General features: G+C 41.2%; 1 protein-coding gene and 1 pseudogene across 2 annotated transcripts; both read right to left on the bottom strand.

The window, feature by feature from the left end:
• Positions 1-2,855: 2,855 nt before the first annotated feature.
• Positions 2,856-11,716, bottom strand: LOC117526921 (zinc finger MYM-type protein 1-like). Of its 2 annotated transcripts, XR_004565384.1 has the most exons (5): positions 11,232-11,716; positions 8,537-9,001; positions 3,938-6,078; positions 3,244-3,355; positions 2,856-2,986 (listed from the first exon to the last, which is right to left on the bottom strand). XR_004565384.1 is itself a non-coding variant. In XM_034189051.1 (4 exons), exons 1-3 carry the CDS (start codon positions 11,287-11,289, stop codon positions 3,950-3,952), a joined length of 2,652 nt encoding a protein of 883 aa, XP_034044942.1. In that variant the 5' UTR covers positions 11,290-11,716; the 3' UTR covers positions 3,026-3,355; positions 3,938-3,949. The 2 variants fall into 2 exon arrangements, 1 of the variants encoding a protein (XP_034044942.1); XM_034189051.1 differs by lacking the exon at positions 2,856-2,986 and having other exon boundaries at positions 3,026-3,355.
• Positions 11,659-26,779, bottom strand: LOC117525743 (annotated as a pseudogene).
• Between the last annotated feature and the right edge of the window lie 349 nt (positions 26,780-27,128).

Raw genomic sequence — 27,128 nt, 5'->3', positions numbered from 1 at the left:
AGATTACAATTTGTTCATGTAAATGGGGAATCTTCTTCACAGACTAAGGTTAATTATGGAGTTCCACAAGGTTCTGTGCTAGGACCAACTTTATTCACTTTATACATGCTTCCCTTAGGCAGTATTATTAGACGGCACTGCTTAAATTTCCATTGTTACGCAGATGATACCCAGCTTTATCTATCCATGAAGCCAGAGGACACACACCAATTAGCTAAACTGCAGGATTGTCTTACAGACATAAAGACATGGATGACCTCTAATTTCCTGCTTTTAAACTCAGATAAAACTGAAGTTATTGTACTTGGCCCCACAAATCTTAGAAACATGGTGTCTAACCAGATCCTTACTCTGGATGGCATTACCCTGACCTCTAGTAATACTGTGAGAAATCTTGGAGTCATTTTTGATCAGGATATGTCATTCAAAGCGCATATTAAACAAATATGTAGGACTGCTTTGTTGCATTTACGTAATATCTCTAAAATCAGAAAGGTCTTGTCTCAGAGTGATGCTGAAAAACTAATTCATGCATTTATTTCCTCTAGGCTGGACTATTGTAATTCATTATTATCAGGTTGTCCTAAAAGTTCCCTGAAAAGCCTTCAGTTAATTCAAAATGCTGCAGCTAGAGTACTGACGGGGACTAGAAGGAGAGAGCATATCTCACCCATATTGGCCTCTCTTCATTGGCTTCCTGTTAATTCTAGAATAGAATTTAAAATTCTTCTTCTTACTTATAAGGTTTTGAATAATCAGGTCCCATCTTATCTTAGGGACCTCATAGTACCATATCACCCCAATAGAGCGCTTCGCTCTCAGACTGCAGGCTTACTCGTATTTCCTAGGGTTTGTAAGAGTAGAATGGGAGGCAGAGCCTTCAGCTTTCAGGCTCCTCTCCTGTGGAACCAGCTCCCAATTCAGATCAGGGAGACAGACACCCTCTCTACTTTTAAGATTAGGCTTAAAACTTTCCTTTTTGCTAAAGCTTATAGTTATGGCTGGATCAGGTGACCCTGAACCATCCCTTAGTTATGCTGCTATAGACTTAGACTGCTGGGGGGTTCCCATGATGCACTAAGTGTTTCTTTCTCTTTTTGCTCTGTATGCACCACTCTGCATTTAATCATTAGTGATCGATCTCTGCTCCCCTCCACAGCATGTCTTTTTCCTGGTTCTCTCCCTCAGCCCCAACCAGTCCCAGCAGAAGACTGCCACTCCCTGAGCCTGGTTCTGCTGGAGGTTTCTTCCTGTTAAAAGGGAGTTTTTTCCTTCCCACTGTCGCCAAGTGCTTGCTCACAGGGGGTCGTTTTGAACGTTGGGGTTTTTACGTGGTTGTTGTGTGGCCTTGCCTTACAATATAAAGCGCCTTGGGGCAACTGTTTGTTGTGATTTGGCGCTATATAAATAAAATTGATTGAAATTGATTGATGTGGTTCTGTAGTTGGTTCTCATCAATAAAGCTTTTCTGACAGAGCAGCTGAACGGTCTACGAACTAAATGAATTCTCAGGTGTTTTTTCAGACTGTTCATGAATGTAAATCCTTTCCCACAGTTAATGCACTTAAATGGTTTATCTCCTGTGTGAATTCTCATATGGTAATTTAACTGTGACTGCCGAATGAAGTTTTTACTACATTCAGAGCAGCTAAATGGTTTCTCACCTGTATGCCCTCTCATGTGTGTACTTAAGCTTGAGCTCTGAGTGAAACATTTACCACAAACTGTGCAAGTAAATGGTTTCTGTCTTTTTTTTTTTATTTCTCTTCAATTTCTTTTTTTACAGAGTGCAATGGGCCCCAACCCTGGGGTCTACAGTTGCATCCTAATCATTAATCATTATTGGCATTGTATCTGAGGGCTCTCTTCAAGATGGTAACTGTTCCTTTAACTGTGGATATCTGCACCTCATGGGCACTTGGGTGACCAGGGATTGCCTCAAGATATTTCTTCAGGTTCTTCTTCATAAGCCCTGTTGCTCCCACCACGACTGGTATGATATCAATTTCTTTCAATGACCACGTTATTCGTAGATCATTTTTAAGGTCTTGGTATTTCGTGATTTTCTCCCTCTTAGCTCTATTCAGGCCATAGTCATTGGGGACTGTCACATCAATAATTTTTGCTGTCTTCTCTTGCTTGTTCCAAATGACAATATCAGGTTTTACTGCACCTCCTTCGATATGTCTTCCTGCTGGGATCTCTTTGTCACCTGTGTGGCCTCTCATGTGTCTACTTAAGCTTGACCTCTGAGTGAATCTTTTGCCACACACTGAGCAACTAAATGGTGTCTCTCCTGTATGCGTTCTCACGTGACTCTTCATATCATTCTTGCGACTAAATTTTTGACAGCACTCAGAGCAGCTAAATGGCTTTTCTACTTTATGAATTATCATATGGTCTGTCAGACTGTTCCTGTAAATAAGTCTGTGACAACACTGATAGCAACTGAATGGCTTCTCTTTTGTCACCATCATGTGTTTCTTTAGATGCTGCTTGCAGACAAGTTCTTCCACACACGTACAGCAGCTAAGTGGTTTCTCTTTAATATTACATTTATCATTTGAGCCTGATTGGCATACCCTGGTCTCCTTCAATAAATCACTCTCACTGCTGTCATTCGGCACATATTTGTAAGAGCTCTGCAAAGACCTATTTGCATTTAACTTTTCTTCATCAGCTTCTCTGTTTCTGTGTTCAGTTGAGCTGTTGTCCAGTTTTGCTTCAGTATTCTCCTCGGACTGTTGAAGCGGTGAGGTTTGAGGATTTACTTCAATCTCGCTCTTCACAGTGCTAGGAGTCAGTGTGCTCTTGGTGGCATCAGCCTCCTCTTGTCCTTGAAGATGTCCACCCTCCTGACTGATCCACAGTTCTTTATATTCCTGTTTGATATGTGGGGATTCTGGATATTCCAGGTCCAAACTGTGGTTCCAATTGTACTGCTCTGTGTGAACTACATCTTCAGTTACTAACAGCTGCTGTATATCTGTAGGACACAAAATGGATATTAAAAGGTGACTTTGTGTTAAAAGTCAAACTTTGCTACCAGCATTTTTGTGCCGTTTCTCAAACTTATCTTACTTACTGACCAAGATTTAGAAGATATGTGCGAAAGTATGACATACAAGATATACACCAGTATCTTAATAATCAGCGACACCCGCCTGTAAAGATTTTCGCTGATGTACATAAAATGATTTTTCATCCACCTACAACTAATCAGACTGCCATTTTTTAAATTACATGGACGACCCAACCCGTGGATTATCCACACTGTCCTTGGATATATCCATGATACATGCATCTCTTCTTCTTATGATTTCAACATGTAGATAATGTTCTTCAGCGAATATGCCTAAAAAAAAAAAAAAAATCACAGATTGATCACTGGAATATAAATCTGTAGGTTAAAAAAACAAACATCATAAGAGCACAGTTGTCTCAAACTCATCACAGAAAAATCTCGTGTCAGTTATTTACATATTTAATGTTAAAAATATCACAAATTTGTATAACAAACTGCAGCAATATTTTAAATGAATGAAGGAAAATAATTAGTCTGTGTGACCAGAGCTGTAGCCGTGGCAAACAGATGGCAGTCTTGTCAGGTACGGTGACAGTTCCAAAATGAACACATACCTTTACATTAAGAAATGATGAAGGCGCACAGTATCAGTAAATAAACACCAAATATTAAAGTTGAATTAACGGTCATTACCAAAGAAACACAACTCACAGCAGCCAGCCACATTTACCCACATAACCACGAAACAAACAAAACACCGTAAACAATCACATTTCAACAGATTCCAGCCAAGCTGTCAGACATTTCTGCACCTGCCAGCTGCCACACTCAACTGGCACAACCAGGTCACTGAATATCGACATCATTCACACCAGCAGCAAGAAAAGATATATAAAATTCAATCAAACTTACCAAAGCAGCTCATCACTTGAAGACAAAGTCCATCCTCCTTTCTTTTTTTATGAAGTGCTCAATGACTCGGTCATACAGTACATCAGTGTTTTTCAGTTCCAATAAAAGCTCCTTCTCGATAGCCATGGAGGTCAGTGCTAACAGCCGATCTTGCTTAATTGCACTGCTTGAATACATTTTATAGCGTTTTAGGGCAGAAAACCCCAGATTGAGAGAGGGAGCAGATACCGGGATAGTCACTGTCAAGCACGCCAACGCGTAAAGGTAAGGCAAGCTTTCACATAGAACCTTCTGCTGAAGGAACATGAGGAGCTCAGCAGGGCTTTTTCCTTCAAAATCAGCCATGGCATACATTACAGTCAGCTCTGTCTTAAGCCGAGGCAGGTCAAACAGAGCTCCGTAGCTGTGTGACAGGCTGGAGAAAGCAGCATCTGGGAATTTTTTCCGATATGTCTGAAACTGCTGAGGGTCGAGGAGGGAGAAAAACATAAAGTTCTTGTGGTCTTTAAACCGGTTCTGTATTTGGGCAAGGATGTTGTCCAAAATATCACTGTGGAGTTTCTGGTATCTTGTACAACTGTCCCCCTGTACTTGGTCTCTCTGTGTGCTTGGTGGACCTATCTGGCGCACAGTCCACTCATAAATCTCACCAAATCTGCCTCTCTCCACCTCGATGGTGTTACAAAACTCCTCCACTCTTTTCAGACAGAACTGTACATCCAGTGATTTGTTTTGCAATATTCCAAAAAGCATATCTGAACACTTAAAGATTCCCTGAAAAGTGGAAAGCAAAAAACAAAACTCAAAATCATCCAGACGCACCATGTATTCATCAGCAGAGCGCACAGATTCCTGGTCGTACTCGTCATAATGCTCCAAAATGTCCTCAAATAACTTCTTTAGAGAAACTCTTTTCTCATAGACCATGCTGACCAACCTGGAACTACACTGCCACCTTGTTGGTACCACCTGAAGGCAGATATTGCCAAACAGCTGAGATTGTTTAGGAAATCTGGAAAGAAATGCAGCTAAGCTAGTGAGATGTGCAAAAAATATCTTACATTCTCTCAGTTTTGATGCCCCTTGAGTCAATATTAAAGTAAGTTGATGTGCATAGCAGTGCACAAATAATGCCATAGGTGCCCTCGTCTTAACTTTAGCCTGCACCTCATTTACTCCAGAGGCTGTGACGGCTGTGCCAGTAAAACACTGGGCAACAACTTTTTCCAGACATTTGTATTCCTCCAGGAACTTGATGATGAGTGCAGCGGCGTCATCAGCACTTTTATCATCAGCGACACTGTCAAGTCTTATGAATCTCTCCTTGACACCAGTGTCTGTCACATAACGGAGCACTAATGCCAGCAGTGCCCCAGTACTCAAATCTGAGGTTTCATCCACCATAACAGCAACATAGGGTGCTCTACTGACCTCCTGTTTTATTTCCTCTTCCATCACTTCAGCTGCGGCACTAATCAGGTCATTTACCATTGTACCTGAAGTCCCGGTAAACACGTTGTTAGTGGAAAGGTGATAATGCAAGTCCTTGTCATGCTCAGCCAGAAAGGAAAGAAGCTGGACATAAATACCCAGATTTATTGACTCCTCACTTTCATCGCATCCTCTAATCAGGAACTCCTGTTTACTCCCAAAAATGACACAATCAATGAGTTTTTTCAGTATTTCCCGGTTTTTCTTGACTTTTTCGTTGTGGAGCTCCACGTTGCTTTGCACTTGCTCATCAACTGACAAATCCACTCGGGTGTCTCCAAACGTTTTCAACAGTACCGTTGCATACAAGTGTCCCGCGGTGCTTTGGTGCCTCAGTGCTGCTTTGGTGAGGCAGTTCAGGTTTGCAAATCCAGCGTGGCTCCAAACACCATTCCAGTCTGTAGAGAATAACAGGCATCCCCAACAATATAACCTGCATCGCTCTGTAGACACCGTAAGCCATTTGTACCTCTCGTAGTTGCTAGTTTGAAAGTGCCTCACAAATCCTTTCCCCTGCTGTTTCAGGGTTGCTAGCTGTGGCATAGGTCGACCCTTCCTGACAATTTCCAACTTTTCTTGGAAGGTCCTTCCAGAAAAAGGCTTTCCAAGTAAATCTGCCACCAAATCAGTTTCTTCTTCTCCAACAGCCACTGTGTATTAGAAAACAGAGCTAAGTTAAAATTTTACGAACATAAACTCCTACATCAACAAAGTTTAATTGAATTAGAACTTAGCCAAGTTTCATTTAGCTAACTAGCTCACAATCACTCCACACTAGCATGATGTAGCTGCAAGGTCAGCAAGAAGGCCATGGCATATCAAAGAATATGACAATCAACAACATAGTCCCCGTGTCTTTTAACAGCAGAGGGATTCAACTGAAATTCTGAAGGATTCAGAGAAGATTTTTCACCTGGAGATTGCAGGAGAAAACATGACTGGAAAAAACCAAAGTCTGTTGTAGAAGCAGCAATGAAATTATACAGTGAGGCAAAGAAATATTTGATCTACTGCCAATTTTGCAAGTTTTCTCACCTACAAAAAATGTCGAGGTCTGTAATTTTTTATCGTAGGTACACTTCAACTGTGAGAGACAGAATCTAAAAAAAAAAAATTATAAGAAAATCACATTGTATCATTTTTAAATAATTAATTTGCATTTTATTGCATGAAATATGTATTTGAACACCTACCAACCAGCAACAATTCTGTCTCTCACAGACCTGTTAATTTTTCTTTAAGAAGCCCTCTTGTTCTGCACTCTTTACCTGCATTAATTGCACCTGTTTGAACTTGTTACCTGTATAAAAGACACCTGTTCACACACTCAATCACACTCCAACCTGTCCAGCTGCCAGTCTCTAACAGTTTCTGAAAACATTCTGATGGAAAAAAAAAGCCCAAATCATTCCGCCATTTCCTGACAATGAAAATCCGCAGAGGGGGCTGGACCACTCCTCACTCAAAGCCTGCTCACAGGCGAATGACGCAACCGACAGGCGTGGAAAAACTCACGCATGCGCACGAGGGTTCAAGCTTGTCTGATGCAATCGCACGTGATTCAAATCCATATGATTTTTGAAAAAAATAATAAGGTCGGATACTTTTCTAATAGACCTCGTATAGACCCTTAACTGATATACAGTAGTGTTCAGAATAATAATAGTGCTATGTGACTGAAAAGATTAATCCAGGTTTTGAGTATATTTCTTATTGTTACATGGGAAACAAATCCAACAAGACCAAGCATTCATGATATGCACACTCTTAAGGCTATGAAATTGGGCTATTAGTAAAAAAAGTAGAAAAGGGGGTGTTCACAATAATAGTAGTGTGGCATTCAGTCAGTGAGTTTGTCAATTTTGTGGAACATACAGGTGTCAATCAGGTGTCCCCTATTTAAGGATGAAGCCAGCACCTGTTGAACATGCTTTTCTCTTTGAAAGCCTGAGGAAAATAGGACGTTCAAGACATTGTTCAGAAGAACAGCGTAGTTTGATTAAAAAGTTGATTGGAGAGGGGAAAACTTATACGCAGGTGCAAAAAATTATAGGCTGTTCATCTACAATGATCTCCAATGCTTTAAAATGGACAAAAAAAACCAGAGACACCTGGAAGAAAATGGAAAACAACCATCAAAATGGATAGAAGAATAACCAGAATGGCAAAGGCTCACCCATTGATCAGCTCCAGGATGATCAAAGACAGTCTGGAGTTACCTGTAAGTGCTGTGACAGTTAGAAGACACCTGTGTGAAGCTAATTTATTTGCAAGAATCCCCCGCAAAGTCCCTCTGTTAAATAAAAGACATGTGCAGAAGAGGTTACAATTTGCCAAAGAACACATCAACTGGCCTAAAGAGAAATGGAGGAATATTTTGTGGACTGATGAGAGTAAAATTGTTCTTTTTGGGTCCAAGGGCCACAGACAGTTTGTGAGACGAACCCCAAACTCTGAATTCAAGCCACAGTTCACAGTGAAGACAGTGAAGCATGGTGGTGCAAGCAGCATGATATGGGCATGTTTCTCCTAGTATGGTGTTGGGCCTATATATCACATACCAGGTATCATGGATCAGTTTGGATATGTCAAAATACTTGAAGAGGTCATGCTGCCTTATGCTGAAGATGACATGCCCTTGAAATGGGTGTTTCAACAAGACAATGACCCCAAGCACACTAGTAAACCAGCAAAATCTTGGTTCCAAACCAACAAAATTAATGCCTCGCAGATGTGAAGAAATCATGAAAAACTGTGGTTATACAACTAAATACTAGTTTAGTGATTCACAGGATTGATAAAAAAGCAGTTTGAACATAATAGTTTTGAGTCTGTAGCGTCAACAGCAGATGCTACTATTATTGTGAACACCCCCTTTTCTACTTTTTTTTACTAATAGCCCAATTTCATAGCCTTAAGAGTGTGCATATCATGAATGCTTGGTCTTGTTGGATTTGTGAGAATCTACTGAATCTACTGGTACCTTGTTTCCCATGTAACACTAAGAAATCTACTCAAAACCTGGATTAATCTTTTTAGTCACATAGCACTAGTATTATTCTGAACACTACTGTAAGTGGTATAGAAAATCAATGAATGAATTTGTACCTGGTTGACATTTCCTGATCTTGTTCCTCAAGTCACTGTTGACACAATCACTGCCACCTTCAGTTGCATGTGGATCACAGATGTTTGACTTGACATCAGTATGTAGTTGTAAACAACCATCTGGATCTAAACTGCCAGCTGGATTCAATCCGCTACAGTCCTCTCTGCCAGCTTCTGTCTTCATCGGGTCTCTGTCAGCTTCCATCTTCATGTGTTTTACTGAGCTGCTGGTCAGAGGCTCAGCCTCTCTCTTTTCTGCCCAGCTTTGATGACAGTGTAAGGACTCCAGTTTGTCTTTGCTTTCAGTTTTCAAAGGCAGAGAAGTGAGTGGGAACATAATGACATCCTCCACAGCCAACGTCTGTAGCTCCTCACTGCTAAAGTGTTCCTCCGGTTCCTCTTTAATCTTTGGGGGCTTTGGGTCAACCTGGTTCAGAGTGGAGCTCCATTCCTGTTGTTCAGGCTCTGTGGTGAAAAAGTACATAAAAGTTCATAATCAACAAGTAAACAAAGGGTGAAGCGTAGCCTGTGAGTGCATGTAGGCCTATATTACTTCAAGATATAATAGTGGCAGCTACAAGACAAATAGGCCAGACGTTCATTTTGTGGCGATATCCTGGAAAATGTGTCTTTCAAACTATATTTTTGAAAATCTGCTTAAAAAAAACATAATTCTGAAGCTGCTCACCCAGCAAATATTCCTACCAGCTTTGGTGAAAATCTTTTCACCCATTTCACTTATTTTGTGAACACAGCGACACATACACAGGGTTACTACAGCTGACGGAAAGACAGAGTTAACACTTTTTAAATGCCAGTTGGAATGAAATTCAAAAGTCACATGACAATAACTGTGGCATTATGTCTAACATGTTCAAAGTATTGTTGCTCCGAGCGATCGGGCAACAAATGAGTTTTGTTGGTTCCTCTGTCATTTTGTGCAGTGTGATGAGAGTTTTTCATGGAATTCTAAAGAAATGGATACTGCAGTTTATTTTGATACAACCCCAATTCCAATGAAGTTGGGACATTGTGTAAAATGTAAATAAAAACAGAACACAATGATTTTCAAATCCTCTTCAACCTATATTCAATTGAATACACCACAAAGACAAGATATTTAGTGTTCAAACTGATAAACTTTATTGTTTTTGTGTAAATATTTGCACATTTTGAAATGGATGCTGCAACACGTTTCAAAAAAGCTGGGACAGTGGTATGTTTACCACTGTGTTACATCACCTTTCCTTCTAACAACACTCAATAAGCGTTTGGGAACTGAGGACGCTAATTGTTGAAGCTTTGTAGGTGAAATTCTTTACCATTCTTGCCTGATGTACGACTTCAGTTGTTCAACAGTCCGGGGTCTCCGTTGTCATATTTTGTGCTTCGTAATGCGCCACACATTTTCAATGGGCGACAGGTCTGGACTGCAGGCAGGCCAGTCTAGTACCCGCACTCTTTTACTACAAAGCCACACTGTTGTAACACCTGCAGAATGTGGCTTGGCATTGTCTTGTTGAAATGACGAAGTGAATCGGACGCCAAAAATTTAACATTTTTAATTTTTTCTGCGTCAAGCACAGGACACAGAAATTAAGTGGTTTCAGCGCAACTCAAAGCAACGCAACGGTACTTAATGTGACTGGAAGCCACACCCTCACAATACATTACCTGAGGCCAATTTATGATTCCTGCTGTGTTCTATTGTTCCCGAAGTATAAATCACACAGGATTGTTTTTAAACCATGTGCACAATGCAGTAAAACTACACGTTCAAAAAGCGCAGAGAGAGGAAAAAAAAAACGCTGATTGCAGCCTGACTGCTGCTGCAGCTCCTCGCTCTTCTCTCACAACTGTGTCTAAATAAAGTCCATAAAAGTCCTGCTCACAGACTCACTGCCAGAGACAGGACATGTCCACATCAAAAGTCCGGACATCTTCAGTCCACATGTGAACAAAAAACTGGCTGGCTGCAGGCAGTTCCTCGCGCTCCCCTCAAACTCTCTCATCATTGTTAAATAAAGGACAAAAAAGGACACAAGTCCTGCTCACAGACTGATTGCCAGAGACAGGACATGTCCACATCAAGTATCACTCCAGACATCTCTATGTTCACGTGCGCACACAGCTCACAAAGGAAGAAAGATAAACTATAACAGAACTCAGAGCGCAGACCTGCATCTCAGCACAAGAACAAATAGAAACTAGAGGAGAAATCAGAGTGCACACAGTTTGTCTGCACTCTGATCTCTCCTCTGCGTCCTCATCTCCTCTCTGCCCCCCTGACGCAGACATTCCTGCGTCATCGTGACGCCACAGGAAACAATTTGAAGCGAACCCGGTGTGAAAGGGGCTTTACGCTCTGTGTGTGCCATAGACTGTCAAGATAGGGCCCATTGTGTTTGTGTCCAAATGTAGTTCAGATATTTATCAGACTTCATAGAGGACGTCAGCAGAAAACAGCAGCTGTATCGGCAACTGAAGTTTAATCTTGACGGATACAAATCAAAGGTCAATGCACATTGGGCACTCTGTATGAATCATATCTAGAAAAAAAGACCTCAGACACGAATCTGTACAAAAGAAGAATTTTGTGGATGGATTTTTTTTTTTATGTCATCAAAACGTCAAAGTGAATCATTGGCTTCCGTCAGTTTAGCACCATTAACACAAGAGTAAAAAGGGAACAAACCTATTCTCTGCTGCGTCTCCTCAACTTTAAAAATTATAGTTGGCAATTTGTGGTCCATTTCATCTGTTTCCAAACGTGTACGTTGACGCTTCTTGTACTTAGATTTGGATTTCGCTCGACATGTTCTCACGCAGCTAATAAGCTAAGCTAACTTCCGCAGGTCTGTATGCTAACAGCACAAAGTCCATTCAAACAGCTTCATCCAGACACACAGACGCTCTGACCGTTTGTTCCTACGTTCCTATTAGAGCTCATATGAATTTCAGAAAGAGAAGAGCAAATTACAGCTTTAAAAAAAATGCTCAGGAACACGACGCCATGTTGTTAGTAAAGTTTGAAAACGTAGGGAGGCGCGCGAGTAACGTGGAACTTCAAAATAAAAGTGATGTACAAACATAGTCACACGATTTTTTACGTTGTGTCAACTTTACCTCTTCAGTGAAACTGTTTTGTTGATCATGTACTGAAATATAGAAAGGGATAGAGTTTGGTGAATCCCCATTTAGTGGGATCATTCATGCGGTTGCCATTGCCAACCTGAGAGTTAGTGGTCTCCATTAACCCACATCCTTCTGGTCCTACACCCACTGTACCACCAGATAACATCCGCAAATGGATCTTCAGTGTAAATCATAATGGAGTTAGATTCTTTGATCGCTCCTCACGACTGACAGATTCACTGAATGAATCTGAATCTTCCTCAGACTTTACTTTTATGCATGTCTGAAGTGATTCAGACACACCTCCTTGTTGGCATGGTGTGTACTTTAAACTTACAACAGGATTACAACAAAAGGACAACTGGTCTAACAAGTGGCAGCTCCAGTTTGTTTTGGTCAAATGTAAAACAATGCATATTGATCATAGATTCCTCACAACTAACACATGCAAATGTATGGGCTCAGAAAACTGTATGCATAGTGTCAATTAAGTGAAGGCTGAAATATACTGCTCAAAATAATGAGGAACACTGTGTTCTGCTAATTTTTCCCCAAACAGCAGCGTCATGACAATTTTAGGTTCCAAAATCCAACAGACTCTGAAAAAGTTAAGAGTTTCGGGGTGAAGTGTGTCATCTCTTCTGTAAATCCAAGCCATCACTTTCAAATAAAAGCTCTGAAGCTTCGTTATCTGATATAACCGCATTTGTTTCGCTCTGTCTGTCAACCATTGGAATGTTTCTGTTTTGCTAATATGTATGTCACACGACGAGAATTGCAGAGTGAGAGGTTTCCCGGAAATGCCCGTTAGCTTGCTCAGGGAGAGGAATAAAAAACATCAAAGACCAGTAATTATGAGTGCATGTGCGTACTGAAATTGGAGCAACTTTAACTTTTGACCCCTGTACAAACTGAAACTGACCTTTGTCACCATTTTTTCTGTTTTTACTCCATAACTCCAAAACATTCCATTACAGATGGTCCAAACTATACCTTTTTGGAATCGTTATGACCAGACAAATAATGTGATATAGGTTTCAACATGATTGGAGCATTTTTAAAGTTTGACCTCTGTGTAATTCCTCACTGACCCCTACCTGGCTACAGCTACCACCCTGAGATTGCTATCATACATTTTTGTGTAGGTCATGATACACTGAGGCTGGATTCTAAGTGCTGTTTATTCCCCTTAAGTGGTACCAAAAACCTGCTTGGCCCATGGACTAGCTCTTCAAAATATTCCGTCCACCTTCTCAACACACTCTCCTCGCTTGGCAGCACATTACCATGTGCATTTTTACCACTCTAACCTGCTGCACATCCTTTGTAGCTCTGTCCCTTTGTCTGGCCAATCGGTACAAGTCCTTTTCTCCTTCCTTACTATTCAACTTCTTGTACAGCTCACAATATGCCTTTTCATTTGCTTTTGCCACTTCTCTTTTCACCTTACGCTGCATCTCCTTGTACTCCTGTCTATGTTCATCTCTCTGACTATCTCACTTATTTTGACCAAGGCAGCACGGTGGCTCAGTTGTTAGCATTCTTGCATCACAGCAAGAAGGTCTGAGATTTGATTCAGCCCACACCCAGTTCCTTTCTACAAAGTTTGCACACTTTCCCTCTGTCTGCACGGGTTTCCTCCCACCATAGAAAATATCCACTTTAGGGTCAGTAGTTGAATGATATTAATATTTTAATTCCTAACTAACTAACTTTACAGCCTAAGAGTCCATATTTTAGAAGATTTTCACTATATGTTAATGCAGTGTTTAATGCACTAAATCAAAACTACAAATACACAAAGAGTAGGCTCGACCCAATTTATTTATTTGCAGTTGGAGGCAGTGGATTTGTTTCAGTGGTAATTCTGAATTCTTACTAACATTGACTCAAGGGACTCCAAATGACTCATGGAAACTGGGACCCACAGATGTGTAAAATTCCTTGAGTTTGCTGTTTCTAGTGAGGCCTTATGTTCTCGTCAAAAGTTAAAGTGGGAATTTTGAGGAAAAATGTTGTTTCATCAAATCCATTGGTGTTTTTGAAGAAAAAATAAAAATTGGCAAAAATTAGATTAGAGATTAGATTATATGAGATAGAACTTTATTAATCTCTTGGGAAGACTCCCTCAGGGAAATTGAGGTTCCAGCAGCATTGTATAGCAGCACACAGTGTAAGAAGCACACTGAGTATCAAAAGTGAAAGTAAAAAATAATTGCAAAATGTAAATACAAATATAAGTACCAGAAATACTGCTTACTACTAGCTTACTGGCGACTACTATTCCTCTCCTTCCCGTCCTCTGTCTTCCTGTTACTCCACCTCCCCCTGAGTGAGGGGTTGTAGAGTCTGATGGCCTGAGGGACAAAGGAGGTTCTCAGTCTGTTGGTCCTGCACTTGGGAAGGAGCAGTCTGTGGCTGAAGAGGCTCCTCTGGTTGCTGATGACGGTGTGCAGAGGCTGACTGGCATCGTCCAGAATGTCCAGCAGTTTGTCCAGTGTTCTCTTCTCTGCCACCGTCACCAGAGTCCAGCTTCATGCCAACCACAGACCAGCCCGCTTGATCAGTTTGTCCACCCTGGATGTGTCCTTCTTGGATGTGCTGCCCAGCACACCACAGTGTAAAAGAGGATGCTGGCTACCACGGATGAGTAGAACATCCACAGCAGTTTCCTGCAGATGTTAAATGACTGCAGTCTCTTCAGGAAGTCCAGCCTGCTCTGTTCCTTCCTGTACAGGTGGTTGGTGTGGGTTGTCCAGTCCAGTTTGCTGTCCAGCCACAGCTTGATGTACTTGTAGGAATCCACAGCCTCCACCTCAGCTCTCTCGATCAGAACTGGTCGTGGTCTTGGTCTTGACTTCCCAAAGTGAATGATCAGCTCCTTTGTTTTGGAGGTAGATAGTTGATGGTTTGTGTGGCACCAGGCAGCAAAGTCCCTCACTAGGCTCCTGTACTCCTCCTCTATATCATCCCTAATGCAGCCAACGATGGCTGTGTCATCCACGAATGTCTGGATGTAACAGAGCTCAGAGTTGTAGCAGAAATCTGAGGTGTACAGGGTAAAGAGAAGAAGGGCCAGCACCGTGCCCTGGGTTGCTCCGGTGCTGCTGATCAGTGTCAGATGTGGTGTCCCTCAGCCTGACATAGTGCTGCCTGTTGGCCAATCAAATGCCAGCTCGAGATCCCTGAATTTAAACCCAAAATCAGTCGTTACTGGGAGAGTCAGGGGCCAGTTCATCAGGGTCAAAGGCCAAATCAGGCATTACTGTTCGGTTTCAGGAAAACTGCAAATTATGGTTGAGCCAGTGGTTGTCTGTGCTTGTTGGGGTAGAGATCAGTCCGAGAAGAATAAGATGTTGCAAGAGGTGCTCAAATGCTTTACCTCAGGGAGCTGTGGTGGACAACTGCTGCTCCAGTGCACATTTTTTCCTCACCAGAAAACCTCTCAGTTCTGTTTGAAAACAAAATAGCAACATGCCAGTTGCTATTGTTCCTGACTCTCAGAGGGAATGACACTTGACACTGTCATTGGTTTACATTGTTCCCCAAAACATACATGTGCCTATTTATGTGACCGAATACAGCCCTTTGAACCCTACTTTGTGTTCACATTATGCACTGTGTAAATAGCAAAGTGGAGTTTGAAACATCCCAAATGCACTTGCACTGTGCACTTTAGACTGTGTGCTGTAAATCAAGATAGGGCCCTTAATGGTTTACTATGATATTTCATTCAACACTCTTATTTGACTGATGGACCAGGGCCTTTTCACTCATACATGGCTATAAAGACTACCTAGAAAAACTTATAGCTGTGTTTTTTTTTTTTTTTTTTTTTTTTTTTTTTAAAAGCATTTTTATGACTTACATCCTTTTAATTTTTTTGATCATAAAAAAATCGAAAGGGACTACATCTTTAACCACAAATAAATATTTTACCACACACTGAGCAATTACATGGTTTATTTTCTGTAAGAATGCTTGCATGTCTCTTCTTGGCATTCTTACAGCAACATTTTTTACTGCACTCACAAGTTAACAGTTTGTCCTGTACCAATTCTCATGGGATTAATGGAATTGTTCTGTAGCTTTACATGTGGTCACATTTGTAGCAACTGATGGAGAAGTATGGAGAAGGACAGGAGTTATTGTGTGTTCGTGGATTTAGAGAAGGCTTATGACAGGGTGCCAAGAGAAGAGTTGTGGTATTGTATGAAGAAGTCTGGAGTGGCAGAGACGTATGTGAGGGTAGTGCAGGACATGTACAAGGACATTGTGACAGAGGTGAAATGCACAGTAGGAATGATAGATTCATTCAAGGTGGAGGTGGGATTACACCAAGGATCAGCTCTGAGTCCTTTCTTGTTCGCAGTGGTGATGGACAGGTTGACAGATGAGACCAGACAAGAGTTTCCATGGAATATGGTATCGTGATTTGTAGTGAGAGTAGAGAATAGGTTGAGCGTAGCCTGGAGATGTGAAGATATGCTCTGCAAATAAGGGGAATGAAAGTCAGTAGAAGCAAGACTGAGTACATGTGTGTGAATGAGAGGGAGCCCAGTGGAATAGTGCGGTTACAAGGAGTAGAAGTGGTGAAAGTAGATGGTTAAATACTTGGGATCAACTGTCCAAAGTAATGGAGAGTGTAGTAGAGAGGTGAAGAAGAGAGTGTAAGCAGGGTGGAATGGGTGGAGAAAGGTGGCAGGAGTGATTTGTGACTGAAGAGTATCTGCAAGAGTGAAGGGGAAAGTTTACAAGACAGTAGTGAGACCAGTTGTACAGCTTAGAGAAGGTGGCACACAGTAAAGTTTGCTGAGTAAAATATACTGTACTGGGATAACATTTGGTCCCAGTCTAAACAGAGTAAAATACACTATTATAGAGTGAAATCAGCTCTACCATCTTGTCAAACCAAATGTTTCTACTCCAGTAAGAGTTTTTACACTGTGATAAGAGTTCATTTAGCACTGTAGTAGAGTATATTTAACTCTATTTGGACTGGGACCAAATGTTATCCCAGCAGAGTAAATTTTACTCTGCAAAATTTACTGTGCACTAACAAAAAGACAGGAGGCAGGCAGAGCTGAAGATTTTTCTTTGGAAGTAACAAGGACGGACATGATTAGATATGAACATATCAGAGGGACAGCTCAGGCGGGACGGTTTGGAGACAGAGAAGTGAGATTGAGATGGTTTGGACATGTGCAGAGGAGGGACCCAGGCAGCCATTATTGCATTGTTTGAGTGAGGTTAAATCTTATATGAGTGCTAATCTATTAAATCTTAATGAATCCAAGACGGAGATTATCCTGTTTGGGGGGAGCACTTCCACAGCCTGTTCAGCCTGGGTTCCAACATTCAGTCCTGTGTGAGGAATCTTAGGGTGATTTTTGACTGATCTGCTTCTTAATTTAATAAGTAGATCAGTGCTGTTACAAGTTTCTTCCAACTCCATCTCTTAACCAAGTCCAAGCCACATTTCTCGAGGACTGACCTTGAGAAGGTTATCCACGCATTCGTCACAAGTAGACTAGATTATTGTAACTTTGTACGTTGGCTTGGATGATACCTCTCTAAACCGCCTTCAGCTTATTCAAAACACTGCTGCTCATCTTCTTTTGAGAAAGAAAAAGTACAACCACAACCACGTGACGCTGGTCTTGGCTACTCTTCACTGGCTTCCGGTCCATTACAGTGTAAATTTTAAACTTCTTTTGTTTTTAAGGCCCTCAATGGCCTGGCCCCGGTGTACCCTTCAGAGCTTCTTTTTCCTTACACCCCAACCAGAGCCTAAAAACCAGATTAAAGATGAGAGGTGACAGAGCCTTTGAGGCAGCTGCCCAAAGGCTCTGGAATAGTCTGCACTTTAATATTAGATCATCCCTGTCCCTGAATACTTTTAAATCCTCTTTAAAAACCCATTTCTTTTCTCTAGCATTTCCCAAATGAGTGATTACATCTCTATGTCCTACTACTTTTTACTCTTTATGTTACTTTGCCTTTTATTTGTTTTATTGCCTGTTGTAATTTCATTGTTATTTTTCACTTATTTATTTACCATTGGGGTACCTTGGTGCCCATTTTTATTTTGTACAGCAGTTTTGTCAACTGCTGTCATTTTAAACATGCTTTAGAAATAAAGGTTGAGTTGAGTTGGAAGAGTTGAGTAAATAGGGAGAAGGATGTTGAGGATGGCGCTACCAGGCAGGAAGAGAAGAGGGAGGCCAGAGAAGTGGCTTATTGATGTTCTGAAGGAGGATATGCAGATGGTTGGTGTGACAGAGGAAGATGTAGTGGACAGGATGAGATGGGAATGATTGATCTGCTGTGGTGCCCCCTAATGGGAGCGGCCAAAAGAAGAAGACACTGAGCAGCTAAATATTTTTTTCTCCCGTATGAATTCGCATGTGTCTCTTTAACTGATTCTGGTAGGTAAACCTTTTATGACATTCAGAGCAGCTGAAGAGTTTGTCTTCCGTGTGAATTCTCAGGTGCATCTTCAGACTATTCTTGACGGCAAATCCTTTTCCACAGATAGTGCAGGTAAATGGTTTTTCTCCTGTGTGAATTCTCATATGGTAAGTTAATTGCGATTGCTGAATGAATCTTTTGTTGCATTCAGAGCAGCTAAATGGTTTCTCACCTGTATGACCGCTCATGTGTTTCTTTAAGCTTGACCTCTGAGTGAAATTTTTGCCACAGACTGAACAAATAAATGGTTTCTCTCCTGTATGAATCCTAAAGTGAGTCTTCATATCATTGTTGCAGCTGAAAGTTTTACCACAGTCATGGCAGCTATAAGGTTTGTCTCCTGTGTGACTTCTCATGTGTTTAATTAAACTTGACCTCTGAGGAAATAGTTTAGCACAGACGGAACAACCAAATGGTTTTTCTCCCGTATGAATTCTTAAATGTCTCTTCATATCGTTTTTGCAGTTAAATTTTTGACCACACTCAAAACAGCTAAATGGTTTCTCTCCTGTATGAATTCTCATGTGATCCACCAGATTGTTCCTGTAGCCAAAGCTATGACCACACTCAGAGCAGCTAAATAGTTTTTCTCCTGTGTGACTTCTCATGTGTCTCTTTAGCTGGTTCTGGTAAATAAAGCTTTTGTGACACTCTGAGCAGCTGAATGGTTTCTCACCTAAATGAATTCTCAGGTGCATCTTCAGGCTGTTTTTGAAAGCATATCTTTGCCCACAGTTAGTGCAGGCAAACGGTTTTTCTCCTGTGTGAATTCTCATATGGCTAACTAATTGTGACTGCTGAATGAATCTTTTACTGCATTCAGAGCACGTAAATGGTTTGTCACCTGTATGGCCTCTCATGTGTTTACTTAAGCTTGCCCTCTGTGTAAATCTTTTACCACAGACTGTGCAACTAAATGGTTTCTCTCCTGTATGAATTCTCTCGTGACTCCTCAAATCATTCTTGCGACTAAATTTCTGACCACACTCAGAGCAACTAAATTGCTTTTCTCTTGTCTGAATTTTCAAATGATCCACCTGGCCTTTCTTGTAATCAAACCTGTGACATGATTCAGAGCAGTTGAATGGTTTCTGTTTTGGAATGTTCAACTGTTTCTGTAGATGATGCTGAAGAACAAATCCTTCCCCACACTTGGAGCAGCTAAATAGATTCTCATCAATATGATATTTATCATTTGAACTTGATTTGCGTACCCTGGTCTCCTTCCAAAAATCACTGTCTACACTGTCATTGCTGTTTTCCATCACAAATTTGTAAGATGGTGACTTCTTGTCATTAGATTTTGTTTGTAAGTAACTATGTGGATCGAAGTGACTGGCTCGTTCTGATCCACCACAATCATCTTGATCAGGTTCAGTTTTAAATTGTTCAGCTGAGCTGCGGTGTGTAGGTCTTGTTTCTTTACTCTCTTCAGTCTGTGCCTGTTGAAGTTGTGAGAACTGAGTAGTGTCTTCATCATTCTCAATCTTCACATGGCTAGACGTCAGTGTAATCTTGGTGATATCAGCCTCCTCCAGTCCTTGAGCATGTCTTCCCTCCCGGCTGATCAAGCATTCTTCCTGTTCTTGTTTAATATATGGGTGTTTTGGATCGTCCAGGTCAAGACTGTGGTTCCCATTGTGCTGCTCTGTGGGAACCACATCTTTAGTCACCAACAGTTGCTGCATATCTGCTGGACACAATGAATCAAATATTAAAATGTGACCTCATGTTAAACTTTGATCCAAGTACTTTAGTTCAATTACTCAGCCTTGTGTTGAGCAGCGTTTTGTAGCTTCTTAAAAAAGTTTGAATGATAAAAAAATGAGAGCTTTTGCATATGATTTCTCCAGTGGTGGGCACAGCTAACCAAAAAATTAGCTTCGCTAGCTGAAAAGTTAGCTTTTATAAAGCTAAACTGATAAACCCCTAAAAAAAAATGTTGCAGGAGTTACAGCTAAAAGCTAAATCGATAACTTTTAGTATTGACACCAGTACACTGGCAGCTACTGACAAAACAACGAGTCAGCACTTCTGTCTCAGATCAGCCTTTTCTCAGCAAAAGAGACCTGGGGCCTCATGTACGAGTGTTTACACACAAAAACCTGGCGTACACCCGTCTCCACGTTCACGTGCAAATGTATCAAAAGTGACGCGACCATGGAAATGTGCGGTGCGTCACGCAAAAATCCAGGCTGGCGTGCGCACATTTCTACAGTTATTGTTCCACTGTGGACATGTAAAGGTGATGCTGAGAGCCGTTAAGTCATCAGAGTGATGTGCACATCAGAGACACACACTGATGAACATTTAACACACCCATGTGTTTACAATTATATGTATGGATGTAAAGCCACACGCAAAGTGCTGCATAAAATGGCACTAACAGTGGCGTTGTCAGAGGACCCTGGAAATGGTGCAATCTGATGTGAGTGTGTATTCAGAGAATGCGAGGATTTATGTCCAAATGAAGATAATTGGCTCATAAACCGGTTTCGATTACCAAGGCCACTCGATTACCAATCATCCAAATCTCATCCAGGCACATTCCAACATTACAGCACATTTTGCTGGTTTCCTGAATGTAACTGGAGCAACTGACTGCACACATTTTGCTATAAAGGCGCTATCACATGATGAATTTGTTTTTTTCATTCCATCAATGTTCAAATCATATGTGGAGGCTGCACGGTGCACGATGGGGGGCGGGGTTCTGTGTTTAAATAGTTTGTTTGTGTAACTGTTCCGAATGAAAACCAGCGTGGCGCATTTGGGGATGTGCGCATCCAGATGCAACCCCTGGCAAAAATTATGGAATCACCGGCCTCGGAGGATGTTCATTCAGTTGTTTAATTTTGTAGAAAAAAAAGCAGATCACAGACATGACACAAAACTAAAGTCATTTCAAATGGCAACTTTCTGGCTTTAAGAAACACTATAAGAAATCAAGAAAAAAAAGATTGTGGCAGTCAGTAACGGTTACTTTTTTAGACCAAGCAGAGGAAAAAAATATGGAATCACTCAATTCTGAGGAAAAAATTATGGAATCACCCTGTAAATTTTCATCCCCAAAACTAACACCTGCATCATATCAGATCTGCTCGTTAGTCTGCATCTAAAAAGGAGTGAACACACCTTGGAGAGCTGTTGCACCAAGTGGACTGACATGAATCATGGCTCCAACACGAGAGATGTCAATTGAAACAAATGAGAGGATTATCAAACTCTTAAAAGAGAGTAAATCATCATGCAATGTTGCAAAAGATGTTGGTTGTTCACAGTCAGCTGTGTCTAAACTCTGGACCAAATACAAACAACATGGGAAGGTTGTTAAAGGCAAACATACTGGTAGACCAAGGAAGACATCAAAGCGTCAAGACAGAAAACTTAAAACAATATGTCTCAAAAATCGAAAAATGCACAACAAAACAAATGAGGAACGAATGGGAGGAAACTGGAGTCAACGTCTGTGACCGAACTGTAAGAAACCGCCTAAAGGAAATGGGATTTACATACAGAAAAGCTAAACGAAAGCCATCATTAACACCTAAACAGAAAAAAAACAAGGTTACAATGGGCTAAGGAAAAGCATTCGTGGACTGTGGATGACTGGATGAAAGTCATATTCAGTGATGAATCTCGAATCTGCATTGGGCAAGGTGATGATGCTGGAACTTTTGTTTGGTGCTGTTCCAATGAGATTTATAATGATGACTGCCTGAAGAGAACATGTAAATTTCCACAGTCATTGATGATATGGGGCTGCATGTAAGGTAAAGGCACTGGGGAGATGGCTGTCATTACATCATCAATAAATGCACAAGTTTACACTGATATTTTGGACAATTGAAAGGATGTTTGGGGATGTTTCAAGATGATAATGCATCTTGCCATAGAGCAAAAACTGCGAAAACATTCCTTGTAAAAAGACACATAGGGTCAATGTCATGGCATAGGGTCAATGTCAACGAGTAGATCTGATTTGATGCAGGTGTTAGTTTGGTGGATGAAAATTGACAGGGTAATTCCATAATTTTTTTCCTCAGAATTGAGTGATTCCATATTTTTTTCCTCTGCTTGGTCTAAAAAAGTAACCATTACTGACCTCCACAATCTTTTTTTCTTGATTTCTTATAGTGTTTCTTAAAGCCAGAAAGTTGTCATTTGAAATGACTTTAGTTTTGTGTCATGTCTGTGATCTGCTTTTTTTCTACAAAATTAAACAACTGAATGAACATCCTCTGAGGCCGGTGATTCCATAATTTTTGCCAGGGGTTGTATGTTATTATTACAATTAATATTATTATTAATGTCTTTTTTTATTTTTGCTTGATGGTGAGCTGCAGAGCTTCTTAACAGGCTTCCTGTGTTCCGTATTTGTCAATAAATAAGTGCAAATTGTGAACGTCACACTGTCAGCGGAGGCGCGCCTCACCTTTTTAATGTGAGTGTGTGCGCGCTGTTTTGCGTGTCGGCCTCACACACTCGCAGTCTGTCGCTCCAACGAACACACATTTTTCCAGTTTCATGATTAATCCGTTTAACAACGCACTGAATAAACTGTCCCTGCGTGTCTCCACATAATTTCCAGTCATCTATAGTACAATTTCTTTTCTGTGTTCATGTTGTCTGATGTGACGTTGTGGGGAATCCCTGCTCCTATTTACATGAAATTACATATTTAAATGGGGCGGGGCCAGGGAGAAGTTTGGTTCCACGCTCAGTTCCACATTCAGTGGGATGTACAAACGGAACGTGCGTGAATTTATGCCTACGCACACTTTCATACATCTGAATATATTTGTGCTTACGCCAGATTCAGGGTTTTGGTGTACGCCAACATTTAGTAGAAGGTCCATGTTAATCTTTGTACATGAGGCCCCTGGTGACCAGAGAGACGGGTAAGGAAAGGGGAGAGGAGAGGACAGAAAAAAACCCGTTTATTTTTCACACCATACAAACATGCAGGGGTATCACACGAGTCATGCACAGACAGACAGTTTTTTGACTTATGCTTAAAATTTTAAACAAACTAATTCCTGTTATGTTATTGAAATTAACATCACCTCTGTCCTTTTACAAAGTGAAAATATCAGCTATATGTTTTAGTTTTAAAGTAATGCACTAATTTTGAAGGTTTTAGTGTTTACTGATTACAGACACACATGCCGCGCATTATGGGAAAATTGCCATCTACTGGCCATCCAGTAGATGGCAGTGTTCATGGCAGTGTGAAGAGCAATTGCCACACATTCGTTAAAAGTGCTGAATCACTTAAACAGAAGTTTCAGTTTTCAAATTGCCTTTTTTTACAAATTAAAAAAATGACATATTTACAAGTACAGATTTATTTGTAAAACCCACCACACGTTACAGTTACTTGTGTGTTATATACCGACCAACCAATGTCAGGAAACTATTTTTCCCATAATGCATGTGTGTCTTTAAAAGCTAAAACCTTAAAAATTTGTGTATTACTTTAAAACTAAAACATATAACTGATATTTTCACTATGTAAAATGACAGAGGTGACGGTAATTTCAATAACTTGTCCTGAATTACTTTGTTTAAAATTTTAACCATAAGTCAAAACTGTCTGCCTCTGCATGACTTGTGTGATATGCCTGCAAGTCTGCGTGGCATGAAAAAAAAAATCCTTTTTTTTCCCCCTCCCTCTTCCTTTCGTTCTGGTAACCAGCTCTCCTCTGCTGGCAGAGGATTGAGAGCTGCCACTTATAGCTGTCTGTCTGCTAGAAAACATGTAACAGACAGGCATTAAAATCTATGATTTCAGACTTTACAAATGTTTTTAACTGTTAAGCTTTATTCACTATGCCCGCAAAAATATGTTAGCAGTCTAAAAGTTATTGGAACTAAATCTATCAGAAACTAATTGGTCCGCTGATGGTTTTCAAAGTTATCGGAAAAGCTAATCCGCGAATGAAAATGTTAGCTTCGATAATTAGCGGATTAGCGGGACTGTGCCCACCACTGCATTTCTCCACCTTGTAGAACATCCTGCTTGTCGAGTAGGGATCCACTATCAAAAAATTGAAGGTTAGTCAAAATAAATAAATAAATACCAGTATTTGACAGTTCATAATAAGTCCCTTCAGCTGTTTCACTCAGGGTCGCCACAGCAGATCCAAGGTGGACATTGATTTGGCACAAGTTTTACGTCAGATGCCCTTCCTGACACAATTCCACATTACATGGAGACACGTGGCACGGGTGGGGTTGGAACCGGGAACCTTCTGCATTGAAACCAAGCACACTAACTACTTGGCCACCACCCCTGCATTACTTAACAGTTCATAATTAGAATATATTTTTAATTTAAGGTATCATTGATCATTGGATTCAAGTTGACCCTGGCTGAAGATTTGGCTAAACATCCTGCTAGGTAAGACTGATGTCAAGTTATTCAGTGTCTCCATGCCATTACGTCGCCCTATTGGGCTACCAAAACTGTTCGGAAGGTAGACTTTAAATAAAGAGGAGTCACCAGAAATTGAATATGTGGAAATCGCTACCTGATCAGCTGGTAATAAGATTATATGACATGTGCATCTACCAGAAACAGACTTGGTCAAAGCAAAGGAGAGCAAAATATGTTTTAAAAAATTGTTTTGCTACAGCACAGAGTGTGACACTGTGTGATAACCAACACTGCTGATGGGTGAGGTGGCTACAACAAGTGATGGATCTCAGAGCGCAAGGGTACACTGGTGTCAAGGACTGTAGACAACTGGTTGAAGTGCACATATACACAACATCACTGTAGTCCAGTACATGGAAGAAGGTAGCAGTTATCAGGAACTTCTGATGTCTTCAGGAATACCATGACTTATTTCTATGAATGAAGCCTAGCTTCATCCTTAATTTGCATCTGTCATCTGCAGCATGGGACTCCGCAAGGAACCATCTTGGCTCCCTTTCTCTTCACCCTCTACACTGCAGACTTCATGTACAACTCTGTCAACTGTCACCTGCAAAAGTTCTCTGATGACTCTGCAATCGTCGGCCTCATCACTGACAAGGATGACAGAGAGTACAGAGGGGTGAACCAAGACTTTGTGGATTGGTGTCAGCCGAACCATTTCCAGATCAATGTGGGGAGATCAAAAGAGCTGGTGATGGATTTCCGCAGGCACAGGCACTCTCCACCGACACCAGTAAAGATTCAGGGAACAGATATTGAGATAGTGGTCTCCTATAAGTAGCTGGGTGTTTGTCTAAACAATAAACTGGTCAACCAACACTACTGCACTTTACAAGAAAGCGCCAGAACAGACTCTACCTGCTGAGGTGACTCAGGTCCTTTGGAGTGCAGGGGGTACTCCTGAGGACTTTCTTAGACTCTGTAGTGGCCTCAGCCATTTTCTACAGAGTGGTCTGCTGGAGCAGCAGTATCACAACTGCTGAGAGGAGGAGACTTGACAAAGTGATTAGAAAGGCCAGATCTGTCCTGGGAAGTCCCCTGGACTCAGTGCAGGACATGAGAGAAAGTGGCTAAGCTGTCATCCCTGCTGGAGAACATCTCCCACCTCATGCGTGACACCCTGCCTGCACTGGAAAGCTCCTTTAGTGACAGGCTGCTCCACCCACAGTGCACGAAGGAGCGGCACCACAGGTCCTTCCTGCTGCTCTCAGGCTCCACAAACAGCACTCACATCACCCAAATCGCTGTCATTATAGTAACAATATTTCTGTCTACCATGTGCAATAATACTACACATTCTTGTTCAATACAGTCACTTGCCCAGTTCCAGATCATTGCCAGTTCCGGATCACTGCTGTAGTTTTTGCACCGCCGTTTCTCGTAATCAGCACGAATCAGCTAATACTTGGTACCAATGGAAAGATTGATGTTTTGTCTACAAACGACCACAAGCTCGACCGGAAAAAAGGTGATCTGGAACTGGGCAGCCGTCTGTAGTAACTTGTACAGTCATGTACAACATCACTTCAACAATGTGCAATATTACAATGCATTCTTTTTTTCTTGCCTGTAAATAGTGTATTCTGCGGTATACATTATTATTCTGCACATAACTTGACTTAAATGTGTTTTTGGTATTTATTTTCTTTTGCCTTATTTTTGCATACTTGCACAGTTGTTCTGTCCCGTTGCTGCTGTAACATCGTATATTTCCCCGTCGTGGGACTAAAAAATGATTATTTTATCGGTCCTGGTTCGGGGTGGAAGTTGATCATAATAACATCGAACCGTCAAATTCCAGATTTGCAGACAGATCGAGACGTTTGTAGGAAACGGAGATAAGAGCAAGAAAAGCTTTAAAATATTTTTCATGCAGCTACTAGCGCCTGTTAGCTTAGCATTATTACCAACACAATTAAAAACGAAACAAACCTGTTATGTGCTGTGTCTCTTCATCTTTTAAAAGTGTCCTCGGCAGTTTATTCTCCATATCGTCTCTTTTCTCGTCTGTTTCGATGCTGTTTTTTGCTCAGATTTGGGTTTATTTTGACGTGTTTTCTGACACTTTTACACAGCTAGCAAGCTCATTTCCGTAGCCCTGTGAGCTAACGGGAAATGACAAAGCGGTGAAACAGCACAAATTCCACTCAGAGAGACTCATCCCCCCCCTCCCCCAAAAAAGCTTCATCCCGACGCACAGAGGCGCTGGTGGGTCGTTCCTGTTGCAGCTCACATGAACTTTGGAAAGACAAAACAAAACACAGCTAACAAAGTTCACGAACACGCAGCCATCTTCTTAGCGAAGTTCTTCATTGGTGGCTGACGAACTGTAAAATTGCACGCTAGCGCCACCAACTGTGCTTCAGTATGTAACTACAACAACAGGGACATGTTTCAAATTAAAGCTGCTTCAGAGTAATGAAATCTGCAGCAGATTACTGAAAAGGTAGGTTGGGGTGACTGCAGACTAACTCCAGCACTTCTGCTACAGGTCTGGGCCACTCTGAAATCTTGGTTGCACCACAGACAACTCAGAATATGAGA

The sequence above is a fragment of the Thalassophryne amazonica genome, chromosome 15 (assembly GCF_902500255.1).
Source record: "Thalassophryne amazonica chromosome 15, fThaAma1.1, whole genome shotgun sequence".
Lineage (NCBI taxonomy): Eukaryota > Metazoa > Chordata > Actinopteri > Batrachoidiformes > Batrachoididae > Thalassophryne > Thalassophryne amazonica.
This window is presented reverse-complemented; position numbering and strand designations above follow the sequence as displayed.

What these genes read in the sequence shown, in the direction of transcription:
- LOC117526921 (XM_034189051.1), bottom strand. Translation starts at nt 11,289, where the DNA reads ATGGACCACAAATTGCCAACTATAATTTTTAAAGTTGAGGAGACGCAG. An exon ending in GGAGACGCAGCAGAGAATAG is followed by an intron (nt 9,002 to 11,231) that starts GTTTGTTCCCTT and finishes TTTTCACCACAG; the next exon opens with AGCCTGAACAACAGGAATGG. An exon ending in GATCAGGAAATGTCAACCAG is followed by an intron (nt 6,079 to 8,536) that starts GTACAAATTCAT and finishes TCTAATACACAG; the next exon opens with TGGCTGTTGGAGAAGAAGAA.